At 49.8% G+C, this 22,769-nt stretch overlaps 1 protein-coding gene and 1 long non-coding RNA gene across 4 annotated transcripts in view; one reads left to right on the top strand and one right to left on the bottom strand.

Annotated features, from left to right (window-relative positions):
• The first annotated feature begins 96 nt into the window (after positions 1 to 96).
• Positions 97 to 12,496, top strand: LOC144324072 (uncharacterized). 2 transcript variants are annotated; one of them, XR_013389456.1, is made up of 4 exons: positions 97 to 4,620; positions 5,402 to 5,512; positions 8,234 to 8,425; positions 9,955 to 12,496. It is a non-coding gene; the product is annotated as an uncharacterized LOC144324072 (long non-coding RNA). The 2 variants fall into 2 exon arrangements; XR_013389457.1 differs by lacking the exon at positions 5,402 to 5,512 and having other exon boundaries at positions 2,060 to 4,620.
• Positions 12,497 to 13,982: 1,486 nt separating this feature from the next.
• The window catches only part of PRKCE (protein kinase C epsilon), a 485,512-nt gene continuing 476,725 nt past the window's right edge, over positions 13,983 to 22,769 (bottom strand). Inside the window, exon 15 of one of the 2 annotated variants that reach the window (XM_077915272.1) lies at positions 13,983 to 17,204. In XM_077915272.1, the coding sequence (XP_077771398.1) occupies positions 17,058 to 17,204 (147 nt within the window). In that variant the 3' untranslated portion in view covers positions 13,983 to 17,057. The remainder of the gene's footprint in view (positions 17,205 to 22,769) is intronic. The other variant, XM_077915273.1, reaches the window with a different exon arrangement.

Raw genomic sequence — 22,769 nt, 5'->3', positions numbered from 1 at the left:
GATGTGGAGGCTCCATGGATGTTACTGTTTCTTAGAATGAGGTCATGAATCGGAAACGATGAGCCAACAATTGGAATCTTCAACATGAGAGGGAAGAACAGGGAGGTCAGAAGAGGGGTAGTGGGTGCAGATGGTATGGTGAGATGGGGTCAGTGTCACAGGAGCTGGGATCTGGAAGGAAGGTGAAAGTGTAAAAAGGCTTGGGAATGTCAGTGGAGGCTAAGGAAAACAGGTCTCTGAGCTCTGGAGGGGCAGGAAGCTGCCTCCACCCAGGATGGCTTCAGGAGATGAGCAGACTTCAGAGGGGGCCTAGGGCACACAGGCTGAGGGTGTGTGGGGGTTGTCAAGGTGGGTCTGAGGTGACAGAGGCCCAATGGGAAGGCTTGAGGAGGAACAAATAGCAAGGGTTTGGATAAAGCTGGGCCCAGGAGTGATCAGAGCAGGAAGACCCTTGAGGACACATGTAATGGCTGAAGTACGTCGGGGATTAGCTAGTGGCTTGAGGAGAGCTCAGAGGAAAGAAAACATCTCAAACTACCATCTTGAATCCCTGGTTGGCAGTTTGGGGTTCTGGGGCGACGAGAGCCTTATCAGTCTAAATAAAGGCAGATGGTGGATGTTGAGCTGGTTTTGAGGGAGGTTCCCTCAGTGGCTCCTGAGGGAAGTTTCCAGAGGGAGGCAGCAGTGAGGGCAGGACAACTGCCAGGAGGTGAGTGTGGGTCACAGGCTCAGTTCACACTGCATCCCTTCAGACTGTTGTGGCTTCAGAGAGCAGCAGCCTCAGCGGGACATAAGTGTCTGGGCAGAGAGAACATCTACAGGAGATGGTTTGACCAGGAAGTGGTGGCTTGTCCCCTATTCCTGCTCATAAACAACAGGCTTCAAGTGTTCTGCTTTCTCGGATTGGACCCAGAGGAACCATCTCGGTGGGCTGCATGAACACTAGTTTCAAGGGGCCCCCGCAGGCCAAGGCTGGCTAGCGAAGACCCTAAGCAATGGTGGGTGCCAGCCCTCCGCCAGGTCCTGAAGATCAGCTGAGGGGTTTCTCCTTCCACACCCTTCTGGGGTACCTCCCTCGCGTCCCACGAGGAGCCACCCTGGGCATGGTTGGCATCTTTTCCCCACCCAGCGACCCTGTGAGGAAGGGGTGAGGGTCTCTATGTTGCCGATGCAAGCAGCTTGCTCAGTGTCCTCTAGCAAGTGGCAGATCCCTGACACCTCAGAACCTGTGCTCCTTTTGTGGCATCTCCCTGTCTCCCATTCAGTTCCTCATGCATTTAGGAGGCACCTGCCACGGCAGTCCCGCAGCTAGAAATCCAGGACACACTAGACACCTGAGGAGAGTTTCACAGCCTGCTTGTGTATCAGATCACCTTTGAAACCTCCCCCCGTCGCCGCTCACCCACCTCAGATCTGATTTCATAAGTTGAGGGATGGAGCCCAAGAGTCCCCATTTTTACTTAAACAATATTCAAAAATGATGATTCTAGTTCTCACTTGTGTGGGGCCCTTTTGGGAGGAGACTGGTTTCCCTTTCTAGGTAGGGAAGAGAAGTGGGGTGGTCTAGCTTCGGTCACGGGCAGCTGGACTCTGCCTGAGGTATCCCTGCATATCTTCTATCCACCATCTCCTCCAGGGTATCTGAAACCCCAGAGTCAGAGATTTCTTTCTTGGGATTGGGTTTCATCTCCAGCTAAAACGCAAATCCCTCTGGAGGAGTGGGGGGAAGCACATCAACTATTACAGGTTGAATCTGGGTAAGTTTGTCATGTCAACGCATTGGGAGAGCAAACAACAAGGAAAACGAATCCTTATTCAGGACCATTTTTTTCTTAGGGCTCAGCCCAGGCAAGTAACAGTGAGAAAACCAGACTGGGATCTGTCCTCTGGGAGCATCTAGAAGAGAAGCCAAGAGGAAAGGGGAGCAGGTCTAAAGGCAGTTCCCTGGCCTGGAGGGATAGGCCTGGCCGGGGTGGGTGGGGGGAACAAGAACACACAGGAGATCAGAGGGTGCAGAAGCAAGGATGGCTCAATCACTAGACCAGCTATAGGAGCAGGAGGTGAGGGAGACGTGGGGAGGTGGCTCTGGAGTGGGGACATGATGGATGAAGCTCTCCCCTTGACCTAGGGGTGTCAGGGAAGGCATCCTGGAGGATTTTGTTGACAGTGTGAAAGAAAAATCTGGTGCACCAGAGGGTGGCTACGAAATGAAAGGCACAGAGTGACAGCAAGAGCACAGGTACCTGTCTGTGCAGAGGACCATCCATTTGGGGGATGGGGCTGGCCAGGGGGTGAGGCCCAGGCCTTGCTGGGCTGTGCTGAGGCTGGGCTCTGGACATAGTCCCCATTCTTTGTTAGTTGTGCTTCCTTGCACTGCTTCAGCGGCAGTGGGAGAGGTGGGTGGAGGGCAGGACTGATGTGTCACTGCACCTGCAGACCTGGGGTACTGTCCTCGCCAGGCCTTCCCTGCCCACCTCCCCACCAAGAAATCTGCCCAGAGGCCTGCAGGGGAGGAAAAAATGATCCCTTCTACTCTTTTAGATTCTGTGTCTGGTCTATGAATTTAATTAACATAAGATGACCAGGAGGGGAAAAAAAAAACAATTTAAATTACATAGGCATGTACAGTCAGGAGCCCCACAGAGATAGGAGACTCAAAAGGTGACCAGCCAGCTGCAGCTTATAGACCCTCCTGAGTAAGGAAGGGGCAGGGGCCTGGGGCTTCCGGAGGGTGAGGAGGCGACGCAGGGGAAAGGCAGAGCACGAAGGGTAAGGAAAGATAGTCGCCCAGCTCTGCAGATCAATCTCCCAGGGGAAAAGCTCTCACTGGCAGAGGTTCCCTTCCTAGCACTGAGAGGGAGACACCGGGACAAACGGCACTTTCCTTTCTCAGCATGAATTTCCCTAGAAGAGGGTGAGTCTACTGTGTTTTCGGAGCTTCTCCTGTGTCTACACTTTCTCAGAATAAGCAGCTCAAAATGGTCAGTATGCCAGAGGGGCATATTTGGGGTGGCCAGTTCTGCTCCCCTCAGGCCTCTTTCCCCTCCTGCTGCCTGTTGCACAGAACAATTTCTACAGAATAGACTGGAGTTTTAAAAGCTGTAATCAATCTGGATGGAAGGAGGGGTTATTCCCCGGGTGCGATGCCCGAGAGCCTCTAACTGCAGCAGAGGACCTGGCCTGCTCTTGCAGGGCATCTTCCTCTCAGAGGTGGCTGGGGACCATGGTGCCACTCTGGGCAAAATAAAAAGGCAGATTAAAAGAATTACAACCTTAACACACACACACACACACACACACACACACACACACACACACAATTGAAAAAGAAAAGCCCAAGAACAACAGGAAGCTGAACAGGAAGTTCCCATAGAAGATGAAAATATTTGAGAGTCATGCTGAGTGCAGAGGCCGAGGGCAGAGGGGATTGCAGGGATACACGGCTGCGGAGGTGGTGGGCCCTGCCACCCTGGCCTGTAGCAGGACGCCTCTGGACCCGCTGGCCAGGCCCTGCCCACTCCCAGGGGCCCCTTAATTGGCACATGCACACACAGATCTGCATACACATGACAACTTTCACATGTGCTTGCTCAGATACGCCTGTGCAAGCTCATGCACACACATGCCCGTGCCAACTAACATGTGTGCCTGGTGAACCTATTGATGCACCTAAACGCAAGACAACAGATACTCAGAGACACTTTGTGTGCAAAACTGTAAAGAAAGTGAAAGTTAGACTATAGGCCCTTCGTCTCACTCACTGTGTGTGGCCGCCTCCTTCCCAGGCATCCAGGCATCTAAGGTGTTTGGGGGCTGAGAAGTTTCTCACTGGCACGCTCCCCCTCACTCCCCAGGGCAGCCCTCCATGGACAGTCTCCTAGCTCTAACCTTCAAGATCTATACATCTCAAGATCCTTTTATTCTTTTAAAAATTAGGAGGATCCCAGTGAGCCTTGATTAATGTGGGTTACATCTATCAATATGGTGGCATTGTTTTCTACTTCTACAAATCTCTTCCATGTGCAGCTTTATAGAGGATGGCTGGATTGTCACAGAAGCTTCTTCATGAAATCTCTTTTGGGTGAGGTATATGAAGATGATCCAGTATCACAGAGATATATTGGAAAAGAGAGAGCCTCATGGATCCCTTTAGGCAGCATCTGACCTGTCTCCTAATGCCCCCTGTCCCCTGATCTTCATGCCCTTGTGGAATCCCATCCACGTGGGTGTGGGCTGGACCTGGTGACTTGCTTCTGAGGAATATGTACAGCAAAAGTGGTGGGATGTCACCTTGAAGATGACATCACAAAGACTGTAGCTTCCACCTTGAGTCCCCTCTCTTGCTCTCTCGCTCGGGGGAAAGTGAGCTGTGATGGTGCAAGGTGCACTGTGGGGAGGCCCGGCCAGCAAGGAACTGAAGGAGGCCTCTGGCCAATATCCTGAGTGATGAGCTGAGGCCCGTCCACAGCTGCGGCGGTGATTTAGGAGCAGGCCCTCCCCTAGGTGAGCCGTCAGATGAGACTGCAGCCCCAGCTGCCACCTTGACTGGTTGGAGATGCTGAGGAGAAGCTTCCAGCTAAGCCATGCCTGCATTCCTGACCTACTGGGAGTTACTGTGAGGTAACGTCTGTGGTTTTAAGCTGCTCAGTTCTGAGGTGTTTGAGGACACAGCGACAGATTACTCATAGGTCAGACCTCATGGAAAGGTCTTGGAGACCACAGGAGACCTCAGACCTCACCTCCTCTAGACCCATCTATCTTTACTTGCCCTGGGAGACTTCCCCATCAGTATCTGCTGTTCTTTCACCATCCTGCTCTCATCTGATATGGGAAGATGGCTGGTAAAGGAAGCAGGCCTGCATGGGGGGCTAGGGACAGGTTACGTGCAGGTGAGGTGCGGGGCAGTGCCTGCACGTGAGGTTGCTGCTCCTGATGGTGGACTTCCGGGCATTGTGCAGCTATTAAGGGGTGAATTTATTAATTCAGCTAATGATGGGAGAATGGCAGCAGGTTTCTAAATAGTGGTTTGTTCCCCTCACAGCCAGTCTCCACTCTGCCCACTGCCATCCCCGTGCCCTTTGGGGAATCAGACTGTGAGCTTGAAGCTCCTGTTCTCTGGGTGGTCTCCATCCCTAATTATCCTGTTTCCTCTACCATTTGGGTCACCACAAGGACAGCCAGAGTCCAGAACTGCTGGTGTCGCAGCTCTTTTCAGATGGAAAAGCTGAGGCAGGAAGAAATATTAGTGGTATCTAGTCAGGGACCCACCATCTATGATGGAACCCAAAAACCAATGTTCAAATGGACGAGGGATTCCTTGAACCCCCATCTACTGCATAGAACCAGAAGTGCCTGATCCCTTATAGCCTCCCAACACTGACAGTGATGCCTCACATTCTAGACTGCTTCGGGCTTTCCTCAGTGGCATGCACCATGGAGGATGGGGACCTCAGAGACCATCTGGGCATGCCTTCCTACTGCAGAGGAACCCATGGAGCCCCCGACCCAGGAGGTGATGGTACCAATCCAACGTCACCCAGCACACTGGAGGCAATGACAGCACTGGAGTTTCCGACAAGGCTCCTACCACCCTCTCCCCTCCTCCAAATCTGATTAGAGCTTCATGTATGAGGCCTACCTCCCCCCACAGGCTGTAGGTTTGGGCAGGCTGTGCTGGGCTCATAGCACTTAGCACTCAGTAGAAGCTCAATAAATGTCTGAATGGATAAGGAGCCTGGCAAGCACTTGAGTTTGGTCCGTGGCCAGGATTAGGAAGTGAAGCTGTGGTTAGTACTAAAGGTTAGTTTCTGACAAGGTCAAGTTTAGAGGGTTAGTGTGTAGCCAGGATGAGGAAGTGAACCATAGGAAAGGACCAGGAAGTCAGGCTTTGTCGGGGGCCAACCAATCTCTGACAGGGATTAGAAGTCCGTAGGGTGGAAGTGGTGAGAGGTCAGCCTCCGTCTCTAGTTAGAGGCTCATTAGCCTCTCTGGTGCTTCTTGTAGCATCCCCGGCATCCCGAGGGCTCTGGCCTAGTCCAGAATGACCTGTATCCTGCACAGGGGATGGAGTCAGCTCGGGTGCCAGGACAGAGGGGCTGGTGAGAGGCACCGAGGATCTCACTCTCCGGGCTGGGGGCTGGGTGGCCTTGTGTCTGTGCTCAGCAACTGGCCAGGGACACAGACCCTTCTCGAAGAGACTTCAGACCCTTGGAGGCATTTCCTGTTTTCCAGTGAACTGAAAACTGGCTTCCTGCTTAGAATAGTCCATAGGGAGGGGTTCTTTGGCTGGTGGTGGGAGGGGTGTCTGTGGGTGGAGGATGCAGGCTGTGCCGGCCTCAAGGACCAGCTCTCCGGGCCCTGCTGGGAGGAGGTGGCATGGGGAAGAGGGGTGGGGCAGGAGAGAAGGAATTCCCAGAGGCCTCTGCCTGTTTCCTGGCCAGGCCTCAGCGCTCACATTCAAAGCTTTTTGAGAGAGCAACACAAATTGAATTCCACCAAACAATTGTATGTTTTCACACGGAGGTGACATTTCTCTGGGAAAAAAAGCAAAAAGCCTGCAGGACCTGTGTGGGGGCAGTGACCAGGTGCCCCATGGGTAGAGCCGGGCCTTTGGCACCAACTAGACGCAGATACAAATCGCAGGCTTGGGTCTGGCGTCTGCAGGGGCCTGCTTGTGTGGTTTGGACGACTTCCTGACCTCTCTGAGCCTCAGAGCCCTCATTCCTCAAGCTGGGGACCTAAACAGCACCTCCCCGGGGGCACAGTGCCCGCCTGGCCCTTGGCAGGCACACCGGAAGCCAGCCTCCCTCCCTCCAACAGAGCACAGCCATGAGAGGGGTGCTTGGGCGACAGGGCGAGCCATATCTGTTCCCACAGCAATCCAGTTTGCTCCCCTGCAGCCCAAATGCTCCCAGCTGCTGCTGCTGCCTCTTCCCAGATCCCCGCACCCTCCCCGCACCTCCTTTCCACACCTGCAGGTGCACCAACTCCCCACCCAGCTCCAGGAGCTCCTCATTGCCTCAGTGGGTGGTGATAGGATTTGGGAGGACAGACCTTCCTCCTTAGCCCCACCCACCTTGCCTTTGGCTGCGTTTATCCCCACCAGGCTAGACTCCTCCCCTGCCGAGGATCACCCAGGAGACCCCCACTCTACCCAGAGTCCACACAAGATTAAACACCTCCATGCACATCTTGGGTGGGCCATTTCGGCAAGGACATTAGCATGGACCACGGTTTTTAAGGAGGGGTGGCCAGGACAAGGTCTTCTGATCCTACCCCCACGGTGGGCCCAAACTCACGGGGTGCTAAGTGGGAGGGCTGTAGGGGAAGACGGGGGAGGGGTGTCCAGCTTCACCCCTGCTTTGGTTTCATCCGCTGCCTTTTGTGTTACCACTGTCACCTCTTAAGGAGCAGAACCCACTAGGATGGGTCCTCAGGAGTGGATCCCCTTAGTGTAGCTAGAAGCCCTGGAGGTGGTAAGCACTAAGTCACGGAGGCTTATGCAGGTGTTTTGTCTTTTTTTTTTTTTAAGTAATCTTTTAAGTTTTTTTTTAAATTTAATTTTTTTAAAGATTTTATTTATTTATTCATGAGAGAGAGAGAGAAAGAGAGAGAGAGAGAGAGAGAGGCAGAGACACAGGCAGAGGGAGAAGCAGGTTCCATGCAGGGAGCCTGATGTGGGACTCGACCCCAGGTCTCCAGGATCAGGCCCTGGGCTGAAGGTGGCGCTAAACCACTGGGCCACCGGGGCTGCCCTATGGAGGTGTTTTGGTCAAGGGACGTCGGGACAAGCACATACTACTAACAATACCTGGGCTTTAACTTAAAAAAAAAATTAGCCCTACAATCTGGACCTCCATTCGTACTCTTGCTTCAAACGTTAGCGGAGGCCTTGACCTTCTTACACATTATACGATACACTTAATGGTCACATTTATTGCTTATAGCCTGTCAAGGCTCCACCCCCACATAAATTCTGTGTCAGGGCACCAATTTTCTTTTCTTTTTTTTTTAATATTTTATTTATTTATTCTTGAGAGACACAGAGAGACAGAGAGAGAGAGAGAGAGACAGAGACATAGATAGAGGGAGAAGCAGGCTCTGTGCAGGGAACCTGATGTGGGACTCGATCCTAGGACTCCAGGATCATGCCCTGGGCCGAAGGCAGGCACCAAACCGCTGAGCCACCCAGGGATCCCCCCAGGGCACTAATTTCCATCTGTTTGGTTTGAAGATGTTCTAGATGAATGGCTGGCACGTGGTAGGAACTCTATGAGTATTTGTGGAATACATTTGTGGAATAAATGAGTAAACGAACAGTGCTGTGTTATCCGACCTGGCCTGTCACTGGGTCTGACAATTTGGGCCATCATCGGTAGAATGGGCTTATTACAACAGAACAGTTTCACAGAGTCGTAAGGACTAAGTAAGTTACATAATTTCTGACTTCTCAGTTTTCTTCTCTGTAAAAGGGGGATAAATGGAGTATTAATTACCATATAAATGATCAACATCTAAATCATGTGCTTTTTGTGAGGCTTAAATGGGTTACTTACGTTTAGTGCCTAACACGATGTCTGGAACAAAGAAGGATGATGCATGTTAAATTTAAATATTTAACAACCCAAAGAAGGAAGCATAAATGGTGAGATTCTGGAACCGGTACCCAGCAAAGGGCCCCCTCAGAGCCTAGAGGGCAGTGGGTGGCCAACTGCTCCCCCGTGCAGAAGGCCTGAGAAGCAGTAAGGTTTATAACAGTTTACTCTGCATTTGGGTTCTAGAACTGAGGCTGACCTGACCTCAGTTCTCAGGCAGCCGTGACCGGATCTGATCAGGGTGGGCAGGGAAATATGATCTCTCCTGTCATCCATAAAGACAGCCTTCTACTGAGGGCAGGGCAGGGCAGGGCTCTCTGAGAGACTGTCCCACCTACAGAGACCGTCAAGCCACTTGGAAGGATTCCAGCGACCCTGACAATCTCATGTTGAAAAATGAAGTTGCAGCATTGCCCTGGGACTCCGGTCCCCCACCTGGGTCCTTCTATGCTACTCCAAGCTGAGTGTGGGTCTGGTATTTTTGCCGTAAGCATCTTTGTCATTGACATCTTTGCTGCAAGCATTTTTTGCCACATGACTAGTGAGCCATAAGACCATTTTGCTGTAAAAGATTAAAAAAAAATAACGGGTAGATGGTTTAGTTTTGTTTCTTCATTAATGCAATGTGCCCATTTTTATATTATTATTACTTTTTAAAAGATTTATTTATTTATTCTTGAGGGACACGGAGAGAAAGATAGGCAGAGACGTAGGCAGAGGGAGAAGCAGGCTCCATGCAGGGAGCCCAGTGTGGGACTCGATCCCAGGACCCTGGGATCACGCCCTGAGCCAAAGGCAGACGCTCAACCACCGAGCCACCCTGGTGACCCTATTTTTATATTCTATAAATCTTTGCCTTCATGATGGTCTATACAGCTACACAGAGTGTTGAACCCACATTTCCCATAGATCTTTGGGTCTCTGGCAACGGGCACATGACAATATGCCAGGAGCAAAGCGGTGTAAAAGGCCTTCACAGCTCTACACAAGGCTCAGTTATAAAGATGGATCCTAGTACTTGGAAACACATACCTCTCTCAGCAAAGGAAGACATTGCAGTGAAGAAAGAAAAAGTGAGACGCCCAATTAGGAGACAAACCTACCAGTGCGTGCACACACATATAGCATCCTAATATTAGGATGGAAAGGCTTTGAAGACAAGTACTTTTGTACAATCCACAAAATAAAATAAGTTATGTGAACAGTGTTGCCATGAATCTACACTATACATTTTGAATGTATTCAAATATTCTGAATTTCACAGAAAAGTCTTTTTAATGTTTTTATTCACGTTTCACTTTTTATGATGTCCTCTTTCATGAAAGTCTCTCTTGTATTTTTCATGATGTTTCTTTTACAGGAAAATTGCCTCATGGCTAATTAAGTTATGGGGTGAAGATGCTCGCAGCAAAGTTGCTGACTACCAAGCTGCCTGAACTAGCTGACTGGCCACCTGGAAGGCCCTTTTCTGTCTTTTGTCTGCCCACAGCCTCGTCATCCTTCAGTGCCCTCACCATTGCCTCCTCCAGGAAGCCTGCCTAGATAACACAAACCTAAACCTTTCTCTGGACTTCCCTGGAGTCATCTACAGAGCTTATATTTGTCTCTCGTTTGCCTTATGCTGCTCTTCTGCATAGGCCGAGCCCATCTTCCACTGGTTGTAGGTTCCCTGAGCGCCAAGACCTTGTCTTCAGTTATCCCCCCTGCTCCTTCTCTGCCCCAGCGACAGTTCTTCACTGGTGGGGTGGGGTGTGTTGGTGCCCCAGGAGAGCCGAGGGCAGGCCACCTGGACGATGAGGGAAAAACCAAGCGGAGTGAGGACAGGACAGCAGTCATCAGCAGACCAGGCCACACTGCCGCGGTGCAGGCTGGGCTGTGACCAGAGCGCCTTGGGGAAGAGAAAGGATAGCGACAGTTCTAGATTCTGTGCTTTGGAACCTTTTATCTCACTGCCCTTTTGCAAGAGGACTTTGAGGTAGTAGGTCTTGTTATCACCATTTGATGACTGTGGAAACAGGTTTGGAAAGGCACGGTTGCCTGCCCAAGCGGAATACGCTACAGCTGACCCTCTCGAGGTGGGCTCCCTGAACTGGTTTTTGTGATGCGTTTCCCTGGGTTCTTTTTGGTGATCTCAGTAGCTGCCAAAGGGGGAGGCTTAGTGGCTCCTTAACGACCTCGCAGACCCTGTTCTGAGACACATGGACATTTTATTAGCAAGCAGGCATAGAAGAGTCTTGTGGCCGTTCAGCAAGTTCCATGAAGTTCCAGCTCTGTCAGCCAGGGTGTTTCCAATAGTGCCTTGAAGAAGTGGTCCCCCCAGGTCAAATGTGACCCTGTGCCAGCCACACACTAGGTTGCTGTAGGAGTTAGGTAACCAAGGCTCCGCTAGGACAGCCAGGGGACACAGGCAGCTTACGGGACCCACCTGGGGTGCCATCCCCTATGGTGAAAGACAAAAGTCATCCTAGGGGGGTTTTGGCATGTAACAATTTTTTATCGACATATCATACACTTAGAAGTACACCAATCCGAAGGGTACAGCTCAGTGAATTATCACAAAGTGATCAGAGCTGTTTGGCAGCTCCCACTCAGAAAAACATAATTTAACCTGCATCCCAGAAGGTCTTTGGTGGCCCCTCCTACTCACTATGACCCCTGCCCACAAGGGCAACCACTAGCCTGAATTCTAGCAGCACAGATGATCTGTTTTGCTACTCTATGCAAATGGAATCATACAGTCTGCCTTCCTTTGTGCCTGGCTTCGTAAACTCTACATTATGTCGCCAGATTCATCTACGTTGCTGCACGTAGTTATAAATGATTCATGGCTCTCCAGAGTTCAACTGTGCAAATACTCCACAATTGATTTCTTATTCTATAGTTGATAGACTTTTCTGTTGAGTCAAGGGTAGTCATGTTTGGCTTTAGTAGTCTTTTTAGTAGCAAAAAATTTTCAAAGCAGTTGTAGCATTTTATACTCAAACCAGAAACACCGAAAGTTCCAACTGTTCCACATCCTTACTGAAACTTGAAAATGTCTGCCTTTTTTTAAAAGATTTTATTTATTTACTCATGACACACACACACACACACAGAGAGAGAGAGAGAGAGAGAGAGAGAAAGAGAGAGAGAGAGAGGCAGAGACACCGGCAGAGGGAGAAGCAGGCCCCATGCAGGGAGCCCGACGTGGGACTCGATCCCAGGTCTCCAGGATCACACCCCGGGCTGAAGGCAGGTGCTAAACCGCTGGGCCACTGGGGCTGCCCAATGTCTGCCTTTTGATTTAGTTATTCTGGCAGGCGTAAGTTGGCATTGCACGGATTTAAATTTGCACTGCCAGGATCAGTAGGGAAGTAGAAGGCTATTTCTTACATTGTGTTTCTTGTTTTTAAATGTGGAGATTTGTCCTTAAATATCTTTGCCCATCTGTTATCTCAAATATCACCAACGTCACCTTTCTAACATTCTTTATGCTAGTTAACAAGCCACCATTTTCCTTGAGAAAATATTTTCCTGGAATCCTTTATGCTAGTGACAAAACCTCCAGGTGTTGATGGGAGATAAGAGAGAGCAGAAGCACTTGTAGCAGGCTTCTGAAAACCAAAATAGAACAACAACAAAAAAAAGAGAACCACCACTCTTTGATCAGCTGTCCATCCCTGGAGGAGATACTGACTGGCACAGCTGTCCCATCCTTCAGGTATTGCTTACAACCAATGTACCATAAGTGTAGTATCATCGCTGAGGCTAAAGGGCTGTTAAGTAAGAAACAGATTTCATAATATGGCGTCTAAGTCTTCTTTCCACTCCATCTCTGCCATCGCAAGCACTATGACAACGCATGTCACGTGGCTCAGTCATCTTATCCCATGGGGATCTTCAGGCTGCTGCTAACCCAAGCACTGGACTCTCTTCAGGTACAAGGAAATGGAGAAGGAGCAATGTGCTCATTGATTCTATAAGGAATCTCTTTGGCAGTTTCTCAGTTCAAGGGCAAAGCCACTCAAACAGGCTTCCCTGAAGTAGCTCTAGAAGTCATCTAAGCCTTGCCAGGAACCTGTGTCCACGGCTTCCAGGGACAGATCTACCAGTGCGTGGCTTTCTCTCCTGGAACGTGGCTGGGGGTGGGGACAGAGGTTCCAAACCAGGGATGCTGATCAGCAATTGACCTTTCTTATAGCTTCAATGTGATTTATGGAGTAGATAGATTTGGGAGGATGAGTTTCTTCACCTCCAGGACTTTGGAGCTGTCTCTTATGGGTCACCAGGCAAGGAAGGCGTAGGCTGGCCAGATTTCATTCAGTGACATGCTTGGAGAAGACTTCTGACTTTCCTAGAATAGTTCCTTTTATTTAAATTAATCAGACAAGCTGGCAAGATGTCTGCTTTTCCTTGGTCACTTACCTAGACACTTGCCTGAATCAGGGAGGAAAACATATATATATATAACTTTCTTGTTGAGCAAGTCTGGAGATCCCTGCTACATTTCCAGGCAGGCAGGAGACATTGCAGAGGGGAAACTGAGAGTACATTCAGGATGACATACCACAGTCATTGGCAGGCTTATGAGGAATCACTTTTGAGGGCGGAAATGGTGGCAGGTTGACCATCCCTTCACTGGAGGACGACAAACAGCAAAACCGCAATCACTTCCATGACTCTTAAAGAAGACAAAGCTTGGGCTAGTTGGCAATTTTCAGTGTACTCAAGAGTGTACTTTTGAGTTCAAATATTCTTGAAAACTCTGTGTTGGAGAAAGAAGAGGAGGAGGCTTGTAGATGCAGCAGCACGACAGGAGTGGAGTGTCAGAAAGGCACAAAGGAGGAACCGGAGAGCCCAGGAGCCACCATGATGACCACAGACACTGGCCAAGCAAGGGAGGCAGGCCTGAGCTAACACCCGGAGCCCCAAGGGTCAGCTGTGCTCCAGGCCCAGCCTGCAAGGGGTTCCAGTCTAGGAGGAGTTTCCTGGACACCAAAGGCCTGAGTTCTTCAAGCTTGACAAGGCTTGAATGGGCACTGGCTTCAGTGTTTGCTTCTCTAGAAAGACAAAAAAATGAGGGTGCTGCCTGCTTTACTTGTCTGTTTTCCAGCACTCCCAGGCAGATGGGGGTGGTTTTGCTCCACACCCAGACGGCCCAGAGCCGCATCTGATCTACTCAGGCCCCCTCCATCCCTGGGGTGGTAGACCAGAAGCTTAGAGGCAAGGCTGGGGCGAGCCATTATGGCCACTTGTACCCTTTGTGCATCTTCAAAGGGCAAGGGGAAAGCTGAAACCATGTCTAGGTTTTGGAATCTGGAATCTCTAGCGTACAGAGGGCACAAAAATCCATTGGTGCCACCCTGCCCCCTCACAAAGGAGATAAAAATGCTCACTGGAGCCCAGATATAAGATTTAACGCCATTGTATTTATTAGGTTCTGAAACAATACACATTCACATCCTTTTGAATACAGTACATTTGGCACAATAATGTTTACAATGAAATAACACTAATGAATGGCAAGAGATTAAAATTACATCCAGAAAGGAAAAAAAATGTACAAATAAAGCATCACAATACAAAAAAAAACCCCTAAGATTGAATACATTTTATATTTAGCCAGAATTATTTTGCACATAATTTAAAAAGAGGTAATTTTTTAGCCTTTTTTTTTTTTAAAGCAAGAATGCATTTTTTTTTCACCTTTGGAGGAAAAAAATGATGTTTCCACTTCACAAAGTCCATAATGAGAGAACACAGGAGAACAGCTATCCTTCATATATTTTTTTGGCATTTTTTTTTTTTGCACTCAAGAGCTGGATAGATTAGAAAGAAATGTAACAGTGCGTCCGCTTCCTAACCCTTGTGAAAACTGAAAGGAAACAATGAATACTCAAGGAACACACAAGCTTTTTTCTATAGACGACATGGGATTTGAACCTGCCCGTGTGAGAACTTGATCAGCTCTGGCCCCGAGCAGGAGGTGTCCCAGCCAGCCCAGCTTTGGTGCCGAAAGGGGGCATCTCTGGGCCAGGCACCCCGCGAATGAATGCCTGGAGCTGCCGGGTGGAATGTATTGTTTGACTTTCCAGCAAAAATGCCAGTTGTCCTGTAGGAAGGGCCCAAGCGCTGCTGACAAGGGAACACCCCCGAGGCCTTGATGCAGGCCGCTTGGCATTGCAGTTAGAGCTTGCTTGGTTGTTCCAAGTTCCTCATGGTGAAGGAAGCAGAGGAAAAACAGAGCAGTAGTGATGCATGAGTATGACGGGCAGTATTGTCATGTCTTCTTAAAAAATGAGATGATGCCACCATGAAGATGTTTCTGTGCTTGTACTCAACTCCAGAAGATAGTCTCTCCCCAGTATGTCAAGTTACCGAAGATAAATTAAGTTAATCTACTGTTCTTCATCACTTCACTGGTACGCCAAACACACAGATTGATATAGTATAATATTTGAAATTATCATAGGAACAGATAATAATTACACCTGAGTTTTTAAAAAATTAAAATCAAAAGAGAACTGAATGTCATCGTTAGTAACAAAGGCTATGACCAGCCAGATGCAAATATGGACACCAGCTTTCTATGGGCTCGAGCCAGTCACCGTCCAAGCTTTGAAACCACCATCAGAAACATTCCTTTCTCTTCCCCATCTCTATCAGGGCATAATAGAGCACAGGAGAACCAGATGTGAGATTTAATTAGCTTAATATATGTTTACATCTTTTGAAATAACCCAAAATGAAATAAACAACATAAAGGACTCCTCCCCACCCTCCAGAAAGAAAGAAACACACCTTATCTCTCGGTAACTTGAACCAATACGCTTACAGAGTATTGCACCTGGACATTATTATAATTATTCTTTCATAGACTAAAGTTTTATAATATGCCTGAACATGCAGCAGTTGATACCTCTAAATTCAATGAATTAATTCCACAGGCCTTGCAGCAAACACTATATACAAAAAATCTCAAATGTACAAAGGGCAAAAAGCTTCATTAGTGCCACTTTGCCACTCACAAGTATATATATTTAGGGGCAGCTGGGAAATCCACGTGCAACAGTTGGAATGGATTCCATTCCCTGCTAAATCAGTTCAGTAAAATAGATAATCAAATGACCTCTGGGAAACATATACACAAAGCCACAGAGAACCCTTGGAAATCAAAGAATGTAACACTGTTAGCATATCTACAGGAGGTAACATCACATCCATTAAATAGTGTCCACATGAGTTGCCACCGCTGGTCGCACAGAAACACGACTCCAAGTACATCGGGCCACATTGTCAGTTTTCAGACAAGTTGCTCTTCTGTCTCTGGACACCCTCCACATAACCCATGTTTAGCCTCATTCTGCTTGTCTCAAAAGCAGATATTTCATATTTCACTTTACACGTGTAATGTCTAAAAACCACGACACAGTAGTACTACCATTTTCGTAGAAGTGCGCAAAAAGAACACACCGTTGCGGGAAATAAATAGAGCGTATGCTGGGAGCATAGAATGAAACTGGAAGGAGAATTTGGGAGTGAGTTTCACTAGAACCTCAGGGTCTGGGCCATCGCTGGGGTGGCCTCTGTGTTTAGGCAGAACTTGAAGAATGAGGAACACTACTAGTTTCCTTCTCTCTCAATTCTTCCGGCCCCCAAGTGCCATGAAAGCATTAATAGCATGAACCTTGGACAGTTGGTTTCTCATTGTATATTAGCCCTTTAATATCTACCTGCATTAATATTGGAATTTATATCTTTTGGCCAATCAGAAAGCCAATTCACGAATAGATTTTTCAAATGTTAATCGAGTTCAAAAGCAAATTTCTTTTTCTACAAAGAGTGGTTTCTTCCATGAGATCCGTGCTCTCACAACTTTGGCATGGCCCAAAGCTAAGACCAGAGCAAGCAAGAACGAGCCATTCCAAGGTAGCCAACCCGTGCACCTCGAGGCCTGTCTCCTTCACAGCAGGTCCCGACGGCACCCACCCCCCAAGCTGGAGAAGCACCCGTCTCTCCCGGACAGAAGGGCAGAGGGTGGCAGGCGGGGGAAGGAAGGACGGAGAAGTGAGAGTTGTCGGGACCCTCGATCCAATTGCAGAGCCAGGGTCTTCTTATTTGCTTTTTTTTTTTCATGTGAGTTGCTCTTTGAAGTAAAAGAACTGAAGTTGTGTCACTGCTGGGGGCCCCCGAGGAATGGAGACAGGCTTGCCGATGGACCAAACACGCGGTATGTCCAGCTGGCTACCGACCCTGCGCACTTCTGCACTACCGGTGAGATAAGAACCAAGAGTTCCTCTGGTCCCCGGGTAGAAGAGGGAGGAGCCAGCCTGGGGTAAGGGAACGCAATAAATAGAGGGCAGACGAGGGACTTGGGCTCTGGAGAACAGGTGAAGCAGTTCAAGGCCTTCTGAGCCTCCAGAAACAGGACTCTCCTCGGCACCCCTTCCTGCAGCATCACCAAAGTCCACCTGGAGCAGCTTCTTAGGGCATCAGGTCTTCACCAAAGTAGGAGAAGCCTTTGAATTCCTCCTGGTTGATCTGCTTCACAATTGCTTCATCCACAAGCGTGAGTACTGGCTCTTCCCGGGTAAAGTCTTGGTCAAAGTTATTGACGTCTCTTTTGGTTTTCTGTGAGAAGAAAAGAGAAAGCACTGACTCCAGGCTGACCTTCCTCCCCACGGCCCCCCACGGGGAGTGGGCATCACACTGACCAGCCTCTCACCAAAGCAGGCCGCTAGCTACCGAGAGCAGACGCAGGGCTGCTCCGATGAGGTCACGATGGATGGCCCCAGGACCAGGAGGTGGCAGAGGACTTGGAAAGGAAGAATGAGTCCAGGTGAGAGGGAAGAAGGGGTGAGACGGGATGATGGAAAAGCAGGGAAGTGGGATTCCCACAGACTGTTGTGTGGGGGGTAGCGTGCATGTGTCTGGGAGAGTGGGATGCGTAGTTCTGATCTCACACTTCCCCTCCTAGTCTAACCCTCTGGCTCCATCGAGACCTCCATCTCTGTGACCCAGGGAACAAACTCGAATCTCCCTCCCACAGAGTCTCCAAGGCTCTTTCTTCTCTAGAGGTAGACCTCCATAAACTTCCCAGGTCTGCTCCATGTGACATCCTCTCTGTAAGGAGGAGGATGGGGGGGGGGGGCGGGAGGCCATCTTCTGGGAGGCCTGCCTCCATCCCTACCTGCACCCACTAAGAGCCTTATTTTCCACTCTTACATTATTTCTATGATTACGCTCAACACGCTGACTTGCAATGAGTTGTGTGTGTTTGTCTTGACCTAGAGCTCCCTACAGGCAGGGCTCTTAGCTTATTCAGCTTTGGGTTCCCAACAATAAGCATCTACCAAATGAATGGACACGTGAAAAAAAATCCCACCACTGACTCCCCAGCTCAGAAGGACCCATACCCAGTTGGAGGCCCAAGTTCCCAAAGTAGGGCTTGTGGTCCATGGCGGGTGGAGGGCAGCAACCAAACAAATCCTGGTTTGGGGAGAGAATCTGAGAGCGTAAATGATGCTCTCCGCCTCCCGGGACTTCCAGTGCATTTGGGAGCCAGTGTTCCTGTCTAGAACATACCCTGCAATAGTTAGGAAAACTTTCACGGAGAAGTCAGGACTTGGCTGGGACTTGAAGAATGAGTTACAGTTGTGTTGGCAGAGATGGGACGAGGTCACCTGGGCAGGGAGATGGGGCAAAGGTGGGGGGTGGGGCAGGACCACGGGAGATGTGGAGCAGGACAAGGGGGTCAGCCAACTGCTTGGGGCAGAGCCGGGCATGGGGATGGAGGGAGACACGGTAAGTCCAGCTGCAGGGGCCTCTGCTGCCAGCTCCCCGGCCCGCAGGACATGGCTCAATGCCCAGGGGCTTGCAGGAGCTCCTGCCGTACTCTTCCAGGCACTGCTTAACTGGTGTTACCAGGATTAGTGACCAAGGTGACAGAGTAAATCTTAGTGGAAAGATTAGCATTATTATTTGTAGGAAGAATAATATTAATATATGCTTTGTTCTGTGGAAACTAGTGACCTAAAAGATGTTAATAATTAGTCTGTGAAAAAAAGTGGTTTTGAGACAAAGCTATTTTTGCACCCAGCTCTTGGAGATTTGCCACCTACGCTGGTGGATTAAAGCCTCTGTCCTAGAGTCAAGAAACCTGGTTCACTTTGCTTAGGACAGCCTTCCTCAAACGTGACAGGAAACTTTTTTTTTTCCTTCCTTTTCTCTTTTTCCTGAATAGCTTCTCCACACCTCCCTCAGGAGCAGCATTCTGCAGGACACGGTTTGGGAAGTGTGCAGCTCTATAGTTTACGAAGCAGCTTCCCATTCGTTTCCTTACTTGATCCTTGGAACACGCAGGTACTGTTATCCTGATTTTACAGATGAGGAAACCGTGGCTCAAAGAGATTTGGTGACTTGACCAGGGTCACCCGATTAGCTAAGAGCAGAGTCAGGGTCAAAGCCAGGTCTCTGCATGATGCTGCATGGAACGTCGGGAGAGCTGGTCCCTGGAGAAGAGCAAAGACATGGCAAGAATCGAAGCCCACCAGGAGACATTTAGGCCAGGCTGCTGGGCTCTAATGGAGCCAGAATGGCCTGCCAGCGGGCAAGCCTGGCAGGAGAGGCTGTGGGTTGGGGCGAGAGTGGGTGACCGACACTGGGCGAGCCCAGCATGTTTGCAGATCACCCCAGGCTGAGGTCAGAATCGGGTGCTTAGCACAGAGCAGGGAGGAGCAAATCTTTCAGCTCATCATCAGTCCTGCTTGGTGTGTTTTCTCTGGGCTTGAGCCACATAGTCAGTAGGTCTCAGAGACCTTGGAGGGGAGACAAAAGAGATGGAAACAGGACCTGAAATGGAAGGATGTGAGTGTTGCCCTTGAGATGGGGAAGCAAAGAAGTGGCTTAGTCACTTCTACCAGGAGGCCTGGCTCCTGGGCAGGAGGATGATCTGGTCTCCACCTCCGGTGTGTACACCGCAAGAGGCAAAGGGGGCCTCGTGTGGACAGGAACTTCTGCGATGAATACCAAGCCCATTGCCACAGTGACATGGGAGGCCTGGTGCCTGGGGAAAGGGTGTGCTGATGCCTCTTCTGAACATCTCTGTCCAAGGAGGGACGGATCACTCTGACTGAGGAAGGGGTTGCTGTGCCGGGTAAAATGAGTCTAGAAGGAGGAGCAGGGTAGGGGAGAGTGACTTGGGAAGCACTAAGCATCATCCCAGAAGGTGACCAGGAGGTACCCTCACTGGTGGGCAGGCAGGGATGGAGAGCTGCAGAAGGGGTGGTAGTAGCTGGGTGAAGGGGAGAGGCAGGAGGGACTAGGGTGGGTGGAAAACTTTTGTAACATCGCCAAGGGTGGGCCGTGCCTGGCTCTCCGGTATCTGTGGAAGCAGGGACCCCTCTTTCCCGGCTCCTGCTCGCTGCTCATGCATGAGGGGAGCAGGTGTACAGAGAACCTCGGGAAATCTGGAGCTGCTCTGGCATCGCTCCTCCCCGTGTATCTACTGCTTGTGCTTCACTTTGCAGTCATTAGTGTCCATTAGTCATGGAAACCGGTTTCATTTCCAGAGGTAAGCCGAGCATGGCGGTGGGGCCAGATTCCACAGGCTGTCTGAATTCCCCCACTTGCTGACTGTAGACCCGGGAACCAGATTCAGTGAAGCTCAGCTAGGGGTGTCCTTCCCAGAGGACCTCTGGCTCCATTTCATGCAAGTCTGGGGAGCCATCTAGTTCAGCTCTGGGCTTTCCAGGGGCCACAGAATCCTCAGTAGCATTCGAGTGACTGTGCCACTCTTTAAGAACTCTATAGAAAAATATCCTTGCCTAGCGCAGGCCCTTCCAGATCCTTAGAAGCATTTTAGGTGTATGTCCATTATTCCCAATTCAAAAAGCCAACATCCCCACTATGTGCAATTCCTGACTATTAGCCTTAGAGACTTGAGAAGTTTTCCAAAGCAAATGGCTCTGGGAAACACCATCCGCTATTAGCAGCATGGAGACAGCACGCACAGCATCCTCCAATTTATTACTTATTACTGTTATTTTTTTAAAAAATTTATTTACTCATGAGAAGCACACAGAGAGTGGCAGAGACACAGGCAGAGGGAGAAGCAGATTCCCTGTGGGGAATCCGATGTGGGACTAGATCCCAGGACTCTAAGATCACACCCTGAGTCAAAGGCAGACGCTCAACCACTGAACTATCCAGGCATCCCAGCATCTTCCAATTTAAAGAGGATTGGGGATTACTTTATTCACTGATTTTATTCTTTGAAAAGCTTCTGCCTTCCTCTAAGCAAGCAGAAGACTCAACTTCAAGATGGGCAAAGCCTGACAGATACTCCCTGTTTGCCTGGATCCTTGGTCAGCCCATAAATCTCCCCTAAAATATAAATGTCAGACTCTTAGCCTGCACAGTGGAGCCTGAAAGGTGATCTGGGACCTCTTCAGACCTTATCTCCTCCAAAAAGCCCTTCCCATATCATCCTTGTCCCACACTCGGGGTGGGGGGGGCGACACAGAGTAGGGTAGAGAGCGCTGGCTGCCCTCTTATCCTGGGATTGTCCCTTCCTGATTACATGATACTGTGTCAAGTCACTCTTTGAGACTTAGTCTTTTCATCTGTAAAACGGAGGTAAAAAGGCTGCCTTGAGGACTCCATGAGATGTCAGATGTTAGGTGCCTGATTGGAGATCCCAACATATAACGGGCCCCCAATAAAGGCGCCTCCAAGTCTTAGCACCTGTGTGCCATGGGCACGCATCAGGTACAGCTTGGCTGTTACCAACACAGTCTGTGGGATCTGCCCATTGATGCCATGAGCTTCTCGAAGGAGGGACTGAGTCTTACATTTCTCTGTATGCCTCCAAATGCTGAACTAGTGCAGAGCCACGGTCTACCTGACCTCCCAGTGCTTTTTCCAGAGATTGAGATTCTTCCAATGGTACCCAATAGCTCTTGGGAAAAATCCTGGGGTCTCAGGTCCTTCAGGGTCTCATCCTCACCTAATTGCCCACTTCTTCTAGGCGCTTGTGCACCATGAGGTTCTCTGGATTCACTCACTGGCTTCCCTGACTCCAAGCCTTTGTATAGCTAATCCTTGGCCTGCAAGCCCCTCTCCCAATCCCATCTTCGGCCCCACGTCCTCATCACCCAGCTGAATTTCTCACCTTTCCCATTCCGACTTAGATGCCCTTCCTTCAAGCAGTCTTCCTGTCCTTCCATGCCTCTTATGGGTGGCCCGTCATCTCTCCTAACTCATCACAGCACGGATCACACGTATCCTCCTCCTTTTTGACTAATCCATGAGCCTTGGGGACAAGGACTGGTTTGAAGTCACCTTCCATCCCCAGCCTAGTGCCTTGTCCAGCACACAGTGAACGCTCAATAAATATCTGTTGGAAAAGGAGTGAATGCACCTCTCTTGCTGCTGCTGTATCTACAGCTGGTAAAGCGCTCTGGATTTAGGACCACTGGCAGCTGTTAGACCAGAGGGGCTTTTCATTTGGGGGAGTGTGCAGGCCAAGTGGTGAGATGGCTGACATCTGACCCACGCGGGGCCTAGAGCAGGGAGGCCCAGAGAAACAGGTAGACTGAGGCCTACCTAGTTCATGGGGTTTCCTTCCTGAGGAGTGGTCAGCTTGGGGCATGGGGCTTCCCTGATGGCTGGCACGAGACAAACACAAACAGGTTCAGCCAGAGTTTGGGAAATTTCCATCAAGACGGATGGGCTAAGGGCAGTTTCTGTCACTACCCCTTGTGGATGATGTTACAGGAAAGGACACTCCCGTTCCCTCTGGCATCCCTTCAGAGACAAGGCCTGGGCTTTGAGGGGTCTGGGGCTAACTCTGGGGGAAGGGCATATCTTTGGTATCTGTGATGGGGGAGTGAGGTAGTTCATGGAAACAGTTACGGGTCGCTCCAGATCCCTGGAGAAGGTGCATCCGAGAAGCTGAGCCACTGGGCCTGCCTTGTAAGTCACCAGAGGCGGCTGAGGGCTTGGGGATCAGCCGGCCGTGGTAGCGCTTGGACCTCAGCACGGACGTGGGCAGACGGCCCGAATGCTCGCTTCCTGTCTGGCTGATGCAATGCGTTCACTTACTGTACTGAAGTCATAAACACGAGCTTTCAGAGGAGCCAACGATTTCTGCTTCTGTCTTCATCTGATTACGAGATCAACAGATGACTTTGTTCT

The sequence above is a fragment of the Canis aureus genome, chromosome 11 (genome assembly GCF_053574225.1).
Source record: "Canis aureus isolate CA01 chromosome 11, VMU_Caureus_v.1.0, whole genome shotgun sequence".
NCBI classification, from domain to species: domain Eukaryota; kingdom Metazoa; phylum Chordata; class Mammalia; order Carnivora; family Canidae; genus Canis; species Canis aureus.
This window is presented reverse-complemented; position numbering and strand designations above follow the sequence as displayed.